Source organism: Thunnus thynnus, chromosome 5 (assembly GCF_963924715.1).
Source record: "Thunnus thynnus chromosome 5, fThuThy2.1, whole genome shotgun sequence".
NCBI lineage: Eukaryota > Metazoa > Chordata > Actinopteri > Scombriformes > Scombridae > Thunnus > Thunnus thynnus.
Window position 1 is genome coordinate 11861388 of NC_089521.1, and position 13387 is coordinate 11874774.

At 44.2% G+C, this 13387-nt stretch overlaps 1 protein-coding gene across 4 annotated transcripts in view; it reads right to left on the bottom strand.

Annotated features, from left to right (window-relative positions):
* dusp8a (dual specificity phosphatase 8a) overlaps positions 1 to 13387 on the bottom strand; it is a 46158-nt gene that overhangs the window by 7276 nt on the left and 25495 nt on the right. Inside the window, exon 1 of one of the 4 annotated variants that reach the window (XM_067589263.1) lies at positions 3797 to 4664. The exons of the other annotated variants lie outside the window; for them this stretch is intronic. Within the exon in view, the coding sequence (XP_067445364.1) occupies positions 3797 to 3914 (118 nt within the window). The 5' untranslated portion in view covers positions 3915 to 4664. Of the gene's footprint in view, positions 1 to 3796; positions 4665 to 13387 lie in introns of those variants that run through there. 4 annotated transcript variants of the gene reach the window in all.

The window sequence follows — 13387 nt, forward strand, 5'->3', positions numbered from 1 at the left end:
GAAGCAGCATGTTCCTGGAGACAGTTAAATCAACAGGAAAAGCCATCGCGTCACACAGCAACCATTTCCCTTTCTATGTGAGGACATTGTTGGAGAGTTGTTAGAAGGACAGAAGACAGGACGTTCCACAGTGGACACAGCGTATGTGTGTGTGTGTGTGTGCGTGTGAGGAGAAAGTTTGTATGAAGGGAAGTGAACACATGAATGAAAACGCTCTTCTAAACATGTTCTTGCCCTTTGATCTCATGTTGTTCTGGATTAATAATTACAGCCATGATTGCTGTAGATGACCTCATTTGGTGTTAAATAAACATTAAAAACAGAAGGAAAACTGGTGAGCCAGAGTGTGACGGCTGGGAGAGTGAGTAAGGGGTTACTGGAATGAAGGGAGACTGAAGTTAGAGATAAGAGACCAGGACTGAGTGTGCCTGTGTGCTTTTTTAAGGGCCATTACATTACAGTGACATTACGTCAACACAATTACAAACACCTTCCTTGTAGTCAAAGCTTTACATGGCTGGCGCTAATGGACGTCAGTCGCGCAGGAGATAGCGTGTTATTGTCACCTTGTCACCTGACCCCACTCTACTTGAGGTTGCCATGACGAAAAGGAAGGACAGTGATGTTGATGACAGTTGGCTCATCCTGTCCCCCTGAGTGTTGTCAAGATGGAATAAAACACACAGAGCAAGTGTCCAAAGGGCAGATGAACACACTGACACACACACACACACACACACACACACACACACACATAGAACAGCGAGGACCAAATAACCCAAAGAGACATGGCCTCACATTCTCCAAAAGAAAACGATGACACACACGTCCATTCCAATCTGAGAACACAAAGCATGCACATAAACACACTGTACACTCACGCTGAGGTCACCGAAAATACCCGGTGACACACACAAGCCCAGCTGTCCGTGAAGATGACATCAGAAAGTCAAAAGGGAGAGATGAGTTCACCTTCAGTGCAGCATGCTAATCAGCAGAGACTAACACGCACTGCTACTTTAAACTCAACAGATGAACTTGGCTGGCTGCAAAAACTCCAATTTTTTCTCCAATTCTCGAGAAGAGATTTCATCTTTGTGTCTGGTTGCCCGACAGTTTAACTTGAAAACAGAAAAACATTTTCTATCACATGCTGAAGTTGTGATCTTTCGCCACACAGAAATATTATTCAAACATTTATTTTTGGGCCTCCACATCACTTTTTGAATGGTGATACGTCATGTATCTTTTACTTCTGGAAAATATACTTGGGCAGGATGTGACTAACCCAATTCCGAACACACAAGCGCTGAAGAAAAAAAAAAAAAAAAGGGAGAAAATGTTGGGGTAGGCAAACACACAACCGGGAAAGAGGGCACTGTGTCGCCATCGGCTGCGCTCGCCAGCGGTGACTTCCTTTTTCCGTTTTCCTCTGCCCACTTCATCACTTATGCAACTGCTAATTTTCCCCTCTTGCCCTGTCAGAGCCAAGCACTCAGGCCTCCTTTTGTTCGCTGGCAGTGAGCGGCAGTCCCCTTCCTCATCATGTCATTTCCTACAGCTAACCTCATATCCACATTTCAAGTCAAAGGAACAGGTTATTCTGCCACAGACATGAAAGTGTGTATTTAGCAGAAGACATTTGGATTAAATTCAGGCTACTTGGAGCTGTGCTGCTTGGCGAATCAATAGAGAAAAAGCTGAAAGATGAATGGAAGTGGAATCCCAGAGACATTGAGCGGTCGGACAGAGACACACAACACCTGGCTGCCTGGCTGTTGTGGTTAATGGGAGCTCTGCTGTTACATCACTGCTGTTGTTACAATTGACTGCCTCGTCAATACAAGCTCACCCCCCTCACCCTCCTGCCCCTGTCCCTCTTTAACTCGTCTGTTAATGGGGAAGGGGGGGGGGGACACACAAGGCAGGCGTGTACATACACACATACACACACACCCTCCACAGCCTGGGGGCATTGATCTGCCTGAATGACTACCCCGCACCCCTCCATTGCTCTCCTCTGTGGTTCATATCGGGGGAGACATGACGCCATCCTCTGTGCCCCTCCAGCTGTCCCCTCCACTATGAGGGGACATTAGCATCTCAATGTGACCCCCCTCCCCTCCACATCCCTCACCCTCCCAACATGACATCATTGCACACATGTCCCACTCAGCTCCACAAAGGCTGTGCTGCAGCCTGGAGGAGCGATGGGTGTGCGTGTGTTTTAGGGGGCAGAGTGGGCGGTTGATAGCCACGTCTGTCAGAAAGGCCTAGATTGACAGTCCATAGTTGAGATAGTAGGATGAGGTCATCGCTTTTCATGCGGGGCGTCATGTTGATGACGGCTGGGAATGACTGTATGATTAACATGCCATGGCTGATGGTTAAACTGTTTATTGTTCTTCTATCTCCATGGACAGATAGCGGCAGCATGTCACTTTGATCAATTGCTGTTTCAGCAGTACCATGTTATTGCAATATAGGACTGTAAACCCTGCTGTATGCTAGGCTGTATTCACAAGTCTATTTCCACAGAGACATGTTGAAGTAACTCAAAATAACCTGTGACAGAAACAATTCTATTTTCACCACCTGATGGAAAACGTGTGATTTTTATTTGCTAGCTTTCTCTGAGCTGACGAGTTCCAGCAGCAAAACCTCACTGTAAAGAGATGAACCGTACACACACACACACACACACACACACACACACACACACATACAAACACACAGAAACACACAGTGTGAAGAGTGGCAGGTGTGGAGAGCTGCTGTGCTAACTGCTTCTAACCGCCTCTGTGATATGCCCTGATATGCATATATCTCTACATTTAAATACAAACTTTACATCTTTATATCCATAATATGAAGTGATGGAATGGCTATTTTGAACAATGTGCATGTAAGTGTAATGCTGTATAAAAAAGATTTTTTTTTCCACAGCACTGTTGCTCTGCATTGCCTCATCTCTCTGTGTGAAAAGGTGTTATGTTAAACACCTGCAGTGCACACTGCACACATATTGATAACATAATCTCCACAAGACGCCATTCTGCTGAGAGAGAGTGAGCAAGAAAGAGAGAAAAGCCAAGAGCAGAGGAGAAGAAAGAGAAAGAGCCTTTGTGATAGTTTTACATCTCAATGACCACAGGCTGAGAGAGCATGAGCACTATGTCATACTGCGGGTCACGGCTCTCATTCTTCCCCCCTGAGCTCTTTTTCTCTCCTCTCTTTCCTCTTCATCGCTTCTCATCTTCATGATGTCATCCTCCTAATCCTCCTTCTTCCTATTCTGTTTCTAAACACATTAACTGCGCAAACAAATAGGTGGGAAAATAATTAGCGTGTCTGGCTGGGTCCCCGCAATGTATTCTTTCAGCCTGTTGTAGCAGTAAATCCCACTATTGATCTGCTAGACGTCCTTAAAATTCACTTCACATCTATCTTTCATTTGCAGCACGCCTGCACTGGAATACCTCAATACCTGGGAGCCCACTGTGCCTTTGTACTCATCTGCAGTGCACAAACCGTTATCAGGGGCTTTCCCCTCATTCAAATCATCTTAACCAGTTTTCAGGTGGTGTGTTTTACAGCTTAACTCCCCGAACTATACTCAAAGGTCTTTGCATTTTCACTATGTGTAGCTCTGTAACCACTGTACACAAAGGCCTACATCCTCAACATGTTACATGCCAAAGAGGGATATTCTCATACACTTATGAACTTGTACCCCTCTTTTTGCAAACACACACTCACACACACACTCCTTCTCTGTGTCCAGGTGGGTACACACCTCGTAGCTCTCTCCCCTCCTTCATTCGGCGGACCCTGATCTTCAGCCTCATGTCTGTGTCCTGCAGGTCCGGCCAAAAACAGTCCTCCGCTGGGGCAATCACCACATCCAGAGGCATCCCCCAGAACACACTCTGTCTCACGTACACACACACACACACACACAAACAGATGGAAATGTTCTGGTGCTCCTTCTTTCAGGGATGGAGCGACCCCCTTGCCACACAAAAAAATGTCAGAACAAACAAACAGAAGTTCTCCTTAGAGAGCTGATCGAGGTAAGACCACAGTCTGAGAGTAAAAATCCCAAGTCGACAAAACTCCTGCTGGTGCTCAAGTATGCTCGGCTCAAGTCAGCTGTTCCAGTGCCCAGGCGATGACCCAGTGCAACAAAAATAAAGGCACACTAGTCCAGAATGTCTGTGGACATGCTCCTCAAAAAGCCCATAAGCAAGTCCACCTATGGCCAAAATCCCATACGAATGCAATGACCACAAAAATTCCTAAAATGCTCCTGCGTCAATAGTCAGTAATTCTGTGGTCTTGTGAAGAATGGCCACCACAGAGAGCGCAAGAAGAAAAAACAAAAGTGAGTAGTCTGTAATGCCTGTACGAATAAGCCAGCTGTATTCTGCCTGCAGCTGGTTTACAGAGCGTCTGTGTGTCTCACTGAGCGCTCTCTCTGTCTCTGTGAGTCCACAGCCAGAAGAGCAGCCCACTATTGTTGTGCTGCTCCACTCTCCCTGTCTCTCATTCGCTCAGTCGCTGGCTTACACTCCTCCCTTTCCCTCCCTCCTCCTCTTTCGTTCGCTCTGCAAAGAGGATGACGGAGCTGCACTCTCTCCTCGAGCTCTGGGGGTGAATGAGCTCACTTGCCGTGAGCTCAGACTCTACCCTCCCTCCCTCCCTCCCTCCTCCTCTTCTGCTACCTCCCTTGCACCCTCCCTCTCTTGTGGAGCCAGCGCTCCGTCATAGCTAATGTCTAAGGCATGTAACCACATTCCTTACTCACCCAACAAATATGCGGCCACCTCAGGGGCCTAGCTGCGGAGCAGGCCTCTATCAGGGAAGGATAGAGGCTAAGACACAGCTATCAGGCTGTTTAACAGTTATATACACACTGTTATGAGACTGAATGGTCTCTGTGTTGTTAATTAGAGAGGAAAGGAAAATGCTTGGCTTATGAAAAGGGGCTTGTGTTGATGTGCATGACACAATATGTTAAGATATGCTTCTTAATATAAAAGATGATGTTTGCATGTTGTGAACTTGCATGTTTAAAAGAATAAAAAAAACAAATAAAAAAGGTTACTCTATCATGTTCAAATAATCCATATAAAACATCAGAGATGATTGTGATATGTGGTATCAGTTTTCAAACTATGTATTCTGAATATTTCATAAACATATTGTATATATCAGCAGAAATTAAATAGCTACATTAGGTTGATTGCCTTAAATGTACTGTAGCTTCTAAGCACATTATACTTACTGCAGCGGGGGATTAAGACTGTGTCAGTGTGTTGAAAGCTGATTTGTCTCTGAAGGTGCGGGAATGTGTGTGACTTCACCGCGTTTCCTGCACTGGTTCATGTCTAACGCGCCTGTGTTTGGACACTGTGTTCTTGTCTTTGCTTATGAAAATGTAGAAGAGGAGAGGAGAGGAGAGGAGAGGAGAGGAGAGGAGAGAAAATAAAAGTGAGGCTGAAAAGAAGAGTAGGAGAGGAGGAGAAGAGCGGAGAGGAGTAGGAAAAAAAAGAAACAAAAGCAGACAAAAGAAGAGAGGGAACACTAGAGGTGATGAGAAGACCAAACAAGCTTGTGGTCGGCAGCCATCATCCATTTGACAGGCCACAGACTCCTGGTACTTTACTATGGAATGACAAACATGTAGGCCACAAGTCCAGCTATGGAAACAAAGCAGCACAGGACTTCACATAACCGCTGGAGGAGATGGAATGTTAACTGAACGTTAACTAATTATTATGTCAGTACAGCTGTTTTAAATACATTTAAAACCCCAAAACATAAAATTATCCTTGAAAAAGCAAGATAATTTATTATGTTTCATATTTGATCCCAGTAAGCACATTCAAAAAAGTCCTAAAAGAAAAAAAACACCAAAATCAACCTCTTGCAAGTTAATATAGTACCTGCCACGAATAGGCCAGTCAACTGTCCTTCCTGGCTGTCTGTTCAGTCTCAGGTTGAGACATCGCGGTACACTGAATACATTCAAACCAGGTCAGATGGGCTTCAGTAAATGAAGTCATTGCACAGTGAGCCTGGCTCCAAAAAAAAAAAAAAGAAAGGCAAATAAGCTTATACAAGATGTCTAGTTAGGGGGCCAGCTGCATGCTGACAGACTGACCTCATCTCATCACTGTAGACCCCTGAATGATCACATACGGGTGAGAACAGCCTTACGTCACCCTCTGTTCAACTGTGGGTCACTGAGAGAGGGAGTGAGAGGAAATAGGTCACTTGCTGATGATGAGCTTTGTAAAAAATGCAGACATTGGTTTTGTGAGGGACCGTGAAACAAACACACACAAACTGCACAAAGCTGCACACACGCCCATCGTAATACACGTTTACAGACACACACATGAATCATGATCACTAGCACACACACACACACACACACACACACAAACTCACACTTTGTTCCTCATCTGCAGCTGGTTGGAGCAGGTGTGGCACTCCACAGTGGTCAACTGGGGTCACTACACTTCAAACACACCAATCGTCACCAACGTTTGAATCCACACCTCGTTTCGGTTGTTCTGTCTGTGTGGCTCGAAGTCATAAACCAGCTTTGAAACATAGGACTTCCTAACACCTGCGAAAAAACCACAGAGGTGGAGGCCAACAGCAACAAAACAAAGTAGCCGCTGATGTTTTTAATGGTCAAACTGATTTAAGTTCCTAAAGCAAAACCATGCCCCCCCCAAACCACCCTCGTTCTCTTTATACCCCCTCTACTCCTCCCCTAGTCCTCAGCAGGGTGACAAGACCCAGAATAGTAGGTGTGTTAATTAGAGGATTACAGCCAAGACGCTATAAATGACAGCCAGGCCTTTTTATTGACTGCACATGTGTGCTCTGCTGCGACAGAAATAGGTGGGACAGTCACTCTGGGCACCCCCTCCTCTGACATCTCTTAGATTTAGAGCGTGCTTTTATGGTAGAGGGTTTGTTACTGGGACAACGCACAGTTTACACACACACACACACACACACATAGAGACCAGCCTAAACAGACAAGGAGAGATGTAGAGATGAGTATGAGATAGTGGTGCACGACAGAAAGAGAGAAGGTGTGTAAAGGCCAAAGGGGCCTTGGAAAGCAGAACAACATGGCACAGTCTTTCCGGACTGGAAACCACAAGGTGTGTTGTGAACGGTGCAAACAGAGAATAGAATAAACAATGAGAGTTAAGGCTGTTAGATGTTGGTTCAGTTATGTAAGAAAGACTTTCTCTGCACATGAGAGCTGTAGAGAAAACAAGAGAAGGATAAGTAAGGATAAGTTTGTACATTCACCTTGTAGCCAGACATCTAGTTTCATGTTTGTGAAGTTGTCACACAGGAATTATGAATCCAAATATATTCTAGGTTGAAGTAATGACACTGGCAGCTGACAGGTGTGACCTGGAAGTTGCTTCCTATCTTCTCACTGATCCATACTCTTCACTCTAAACACTTTGCTGAAAACTCTTCAGCTTCTTACATTTTATATAATATATATTGTATATATTATTAACATAATATTCTAATTTTGTTTGTCCCTATAGCATGCTTGTCTGTCCTTTCCTGATGGTCCCCCCTCTTTATTTTCTGTTGAATATATTCTAATTCATATTTTAACTTATTTTTACATCATTTTAACTTTGGTACTTTGTCATATGTTTGTTGTGACAGTTAATTAAGTGATTACATGATTGAGGGTTTTATTAGTTTCTACAGATAGTAGTATGTTTAGATTGTAAAATCCTCTGAGGCAAAACCGTTTGTGATTTTGGGCTTAGTAAATAAAACTGACATGTCATGACAGGTGCGGCTCGACAAACCTGATCAACACAAACACTTTCTGAGTAAGAGCAACTTCTGTTATAAAACACTATATGTTTCAGTTTTAATGGCCACAATGTAGGCATGATTTGAAAAATACTTTGAGTAAACTGCTACACGTAAAAATGTATAAAACTTCTTAAATGACTTAGTCTAAAATGACCAATGCAAACCATAACAACAAACAACAAACACCCATTCGGTTTCATATTCTGTGTGAAAATCTTCCATGCGAGTTTGTACTAACATCATAATTTTTTTTAATGTGTTTAATATATGTCTTCAGTGTCTGTCTCCCCCTTCCCTCCCCAGTGAGACAGGCAGCGACAGGAGTGTCATCCTACACCGCGGATCATCTGTCAGGATATCATGGGAAGGAGAAACGTCATTCTCCGGATAGGGTACGTTAGGGTGATAAAGACTGTGAGTTAATGTGTTTGTGAGTTCATCTTTGTATGTGTATGTGTGTGCGAAGCCATGTGTGTGAGCGAGTGTGTGTTGCAACCATGTGTGAATAGGATGAACGGAGCAAGGTGTGAGGCCCATATGCACACACTTGTGCATATTGGCATATGCATGAGTGTGTGTCTCTATATGTGCATGCATATGTGTGTGTATTTATCTCCGGATGTGCATGTATATTGGGGTGTGTGTGTGTGTGTGTGTGTGTGTGTGTGTGTGTGTGTGTTGATAGTGCCGGTTGTCAGGGGATCAGTAACAAGGCTGCTCTTGCAGTGATGTAATGCCTACAGGAGAACACAGCTGCCATGCCTGGGGGGTGAGGTAGTCACCAGGGGAGAGAGAGGGGAGGATAGATGGAGGGATGGAGCAATTGAGGGTGGGGGAGGTGCTAGATTAGGTGGGTGGGGGTATTGGAAGGGATGGGGGGGGGGTGTTTGAATCTGTAAGGAGATGGCAGCTGAAATGATATGGTCATCTCGCAGGGGGTAGTGGTGCAGTAGGTAATTGAGTATGCCTGTGTTTGTGTGCGCACGTGTGTGTGTGTTTGGGCTGGATATTAAACCTAAAAAATATTGAAAAGTTTAAATTTATGGTCAGATTCTTGTTAATTTATTTTTTTATAATCTATTTTCTGATCTAAATCAGGAAACTTTTTAAACTTTAGATTATATCTTATTTAAAAGGCACAATATGCAGGATTTTCCTAAATGTATACATACAAAAGTCTAGTCACAGTGTGTGGTGGTGTATTTATTTGCAGAGACTTTGCCCTCTGCCTATATTTTATTATTTTGCTGTGTTTGGGACGCTTCTGGATGTCAACCTTTGGGCAGCGAGTGTGTAGCCCCCAGCCAATAACAGCGCGCCAGTGTGAGGTTGGGACTCGTAGCATTGCGACCAGGTCACATCGCTGTCTCTGTGTCTCTCCTCTGCTCCGCTCTGCTCGCTGTCTCTGTGTCATGGATCAGAAAATAATGTTTTATTTCTCTGATTCATGGTTTGTTTGTTCTCGCCACCCCGCTCCCTTTCCACATTTACTTTCTAGCTCTCTGGCTCACTCGTTGAACCGAGGATGAGGAGCCAACTTTGAATGCTGTGTGTTTACAAACACCAACCGACAAATCCTGCATTGTATATCTTTATCGAACACTGATGCATTGAGCAGAATTGAGCATATTTTGTTAAAGCAATTAAATAAATGGTTTAAACATTTTTATTTCTCCAAACTAAGAATTGAAAAAAGTAGTAATTTTCTTTCAGTACCAAGTTCCAGTTATCTTATTGATATATTGATATTGAAAATTACTATTCTCATCTCTAGTGTGTATGTGTGTCTGTGTCAATATCTTCTCTTAATCTATGTGCCTTTTCACCCACCTCTAACAGAACTCCCTTCCTCCCCCGAACACTTGTTTTCAGACAGATAATGGGAGCTTTGAGAGGGAATGATAACATCAAAAAAAGGTTGAGGTAAAGAGGAAACCAGAGGAGGATGGAGGAAAGTGCTTCTTTAGACGAGGAGAGCAGGCAGTCGTAGGGTGTATGAGATTACCAGAAGAGGCCCTGATGAACTACTTGGTCATGTGTGCGTGCTCATGCATGAGGTAGTTTCATCTCTATCTGTGCAGCCTGGAGGGAGGCCTTCTCGCATCAGTCATGCAGCAGACCCCCTGCCCTCCAAACAACTTAACCCCCTGGAGGAGCTCAACACCCGGGGCTACTGCACCAGTAAATCTGTCTCACTGGAAAGAAATGAGTTTACACACACACAGATATATATACACTTGTGCAAGCACATATACAAAGACACACACACACACACACGCACACACACACACAAACACACAAAGACAGAAGATGGTAAGCTATCAAACACACCAAGGGGGGCTTTCAGGACCAGACGGGCCCTCATAAACCAGATGAACTACTTAAAAATCCCAGTTGGAGATGTTCAGCGGTGTGTGCTTGTGTGTGTGTGTGTGTGTGTGTGCTTGCGTGGAGAAAAAAGGGGGGCTGTTAAGCCTCAACATGAAATGCCACCGCAGGCATGTGCTTACAGTATGTTTGCATGCATAGAAAGCCTTTGCATTCACTTTGTGTAAAAGTGTGAGCATATAAAGTGAAGTGAAGTGTTAATTTTAGCCAAGAGTGAGATGGCTCACAGCTGTTTTCTAGGGTTGTATATAGATGACTAATGCATGTATGTGTGCATGAGAGTGAGAAGAAAGGCTAAACACCGTATGTGCAGGACCCATTCATATCAGTCTGCAGGAATGAAAAGATGTGTGTGTGTGTGTGTATAACAAATAGAGTGCACATTCCACCCTGGCCTGATTTCCCCAGTGGTGAGTTTGTCTACGTAGGTTCACTTGAGCATAACGGATGGTTGTTTCATTCTAAATGCTAATGGCCTGAGCTGGGATGCACAGGGTTTCCTTGCAGCACTTAAAGGCAATAACACACTGGAAATACACCTCACCTCCCTCACTGTACATCTCGCATGTAGAACAGTCTGGCACACACGTGGTGGCAGTGTAATAACTGCATCGCTCCGACAGAGAGGAGCTGACAGCAGATCAGTTCGGTTTTAATGAGCTTGTGCCGCTGCAACATACAGACTGACAGGCAGGTCTCAGATCAGTTCAGTGTTAATTAGCTCCTATCAGCACAGCGGGCAGGTTGACAGACACACTGTCCTCACAACAGTGCTGGAAGCCATACCATCTGGTGCTCTGCTGGTTACACACACACACACACACACACACATACACACACACACTCCTCAGTGTCTACCAGTATCTTATCTACCTGTCTCACGGTTAGCTCAGTCTCAGACTGTACCAGCGTGACCTCAAGTGCATATCACTGCTTGAGGAAAGAATTATGTTCTATTTTTTTTTCGAAACAGAAATGGAAACGTACTATTTCTACTTGTGTTCCAGTGAGATAAAATTTTCCTGGTGTAGTTACAAAAACTGCTATTTAAATAAACTAAAGAAAACTAAAAATCAAAGTTTATGGAACACATTTTGGAGAAAAATCTTATGTACATTAAAAACCAAAACAAAACAAGATACACTCTGCACATTAATTCTTAAAATAATGAACGCAATTGCTCAGCTCAGCTGTGGTCATTCTGCAGTGTCCTCTCACACACACTGCCGTGCAGCAGAAGTAAGGCGTTAGACCCTGGAGACTGTATCTGGGTGTACAGGACATGGTGACAGCGGCTATCTCAACGACCGCGGTCAGGGTTGGCTTTCCTGCCATTACAGGCCCTGGAGACTGTGTGTGTGTGTGTGTGTGTGTGTGTGTGTGTGTGTGTGTGAATGTGTCACATCCACAACTCAGCAGTGACATCATTCCGCCAGCTACAGAAGAACAATAGAGAAGAAATGACGCGATGCCGTGAGAGGAACTGGGCAAGCTGTTTCTGTGTGCACCCTGCCAACGCCTTCATGATGCTTTTAAATGACTTTCAGTGCTGATGGTGCCACTTCTGAGCATTTTTTTTTTGTTTTGTAAATGAATAAAAGCTGTTAAAATATAAACTCACAAACACACGTTCACGACATGCATATGTATACATACATGCCGAGTTCTCTAGGCGTCTCCCTCTTTCACCCTGAGGAGCCCTGATGTCACTTTATCAGAAACAGGAAATAGTTACACAACAGAAGGGGAAGTGGCCTCTCTGTGGGCTGCCTTCTTCATCTATGCATGTGTGTGCTTGTGTATGAGCGACTGCCAGTGTGTTTATGTGTGTTGCAGAGGGGGAAGATATCAGGAGGATAGGGAATGATCACAAACTGCCGCATTCCTTACTCTGGAACCTCGGGCCTGCCTGGAACTCCAAAATTAGCCTGTTGCTGTGGCGATGGAAAATCTCCCGCTTTTATCAGGAAACAGTGGCGGCCCCAGAGGTTCAGCCCAAAAGTTTGTGTGTGGTCAGCATGTATTTACGGTAATAAGAGCTCTGTTACAAGTCTGTGTACATACCAGGAAAAGTGTTAAACCACTGAGGAATCAAACTCTCTGCTCTGCTACAGGCAACCAGTCTACTCCTCTGCCAATGAGCCTGGAAAAGAAAATCCCCTGTCTTTTTTTGGAAAATAATTAGCAAACAGGACATTAAAATAGATTTTCTCATACAGTAACACACTGCAAAATGCTGCCAAGAAATACAACCTCATCTTCATGGCGGATGGTGTAGTCTGATTAAAAAAACGGAAAAAAAAAACAACAGGTAACCAAAATCAGTAAATAAGGAAGCAGCGCTGTGGCATTCCAGAGATAAAGTGCATCAAAGACGGCACGGTGATAAACAGGAATCCACCATTGTTTCCAAGGTATGACGGCATGACAGGAGCGGCAGTGGGCAGTCCGAGCATGAATGGAATCTGGTGGATGCAGGCCAGCTCCGGGTAGGATAAATTAGCCTAATTGTAAGCTACTCCTTTCCCTTTTCTTGGGCCTTTGGAAATTTCCACTCCACATGTGTGTCAGAGTCATCAGGCTGAACGCTGCAGTGGTAAACTGATGGCGCAGCTACTAAACTACCGAGCACTTGGCCCAAATTCACGGTGAAGTTCGAGTTATGAGGTGCTGACGGGGGCGTAGTGTGGAGAAACCGGCCCGGGTTAGCATGCTGTTCAACTTCAGCTCCTGTTGACCTGATGTGTTGACACTGCCTAGGTAACAGTTTAAACAAACTATTTTTATTCCATGCTGGATGAATGCGTGACAAGGGTGGGTTGGGATGTTCAAAAGGCCTCCAGATAGATTTCAAATGCAGCAGGAGCCAGAAGGTATGCACTATGAATGGACTGTATACACAAAGCAGCTTAAACAACTATGGTTGAAGTATTTAGGGCACTGTGGTACAAGCATTGCCCCACAGGATTTCTCCACAAGTTTTACTTATTATAAAACATGTGTCTCAGAAGAAAAGAGAGCAAAGGTTATTGTGCATGTCTCTATGTCTAATTTAATTTAATGGTTCTTTTTGATATTTTATGGGCATGCTTTACAGATGCTCATTCCATACAAAAAGACA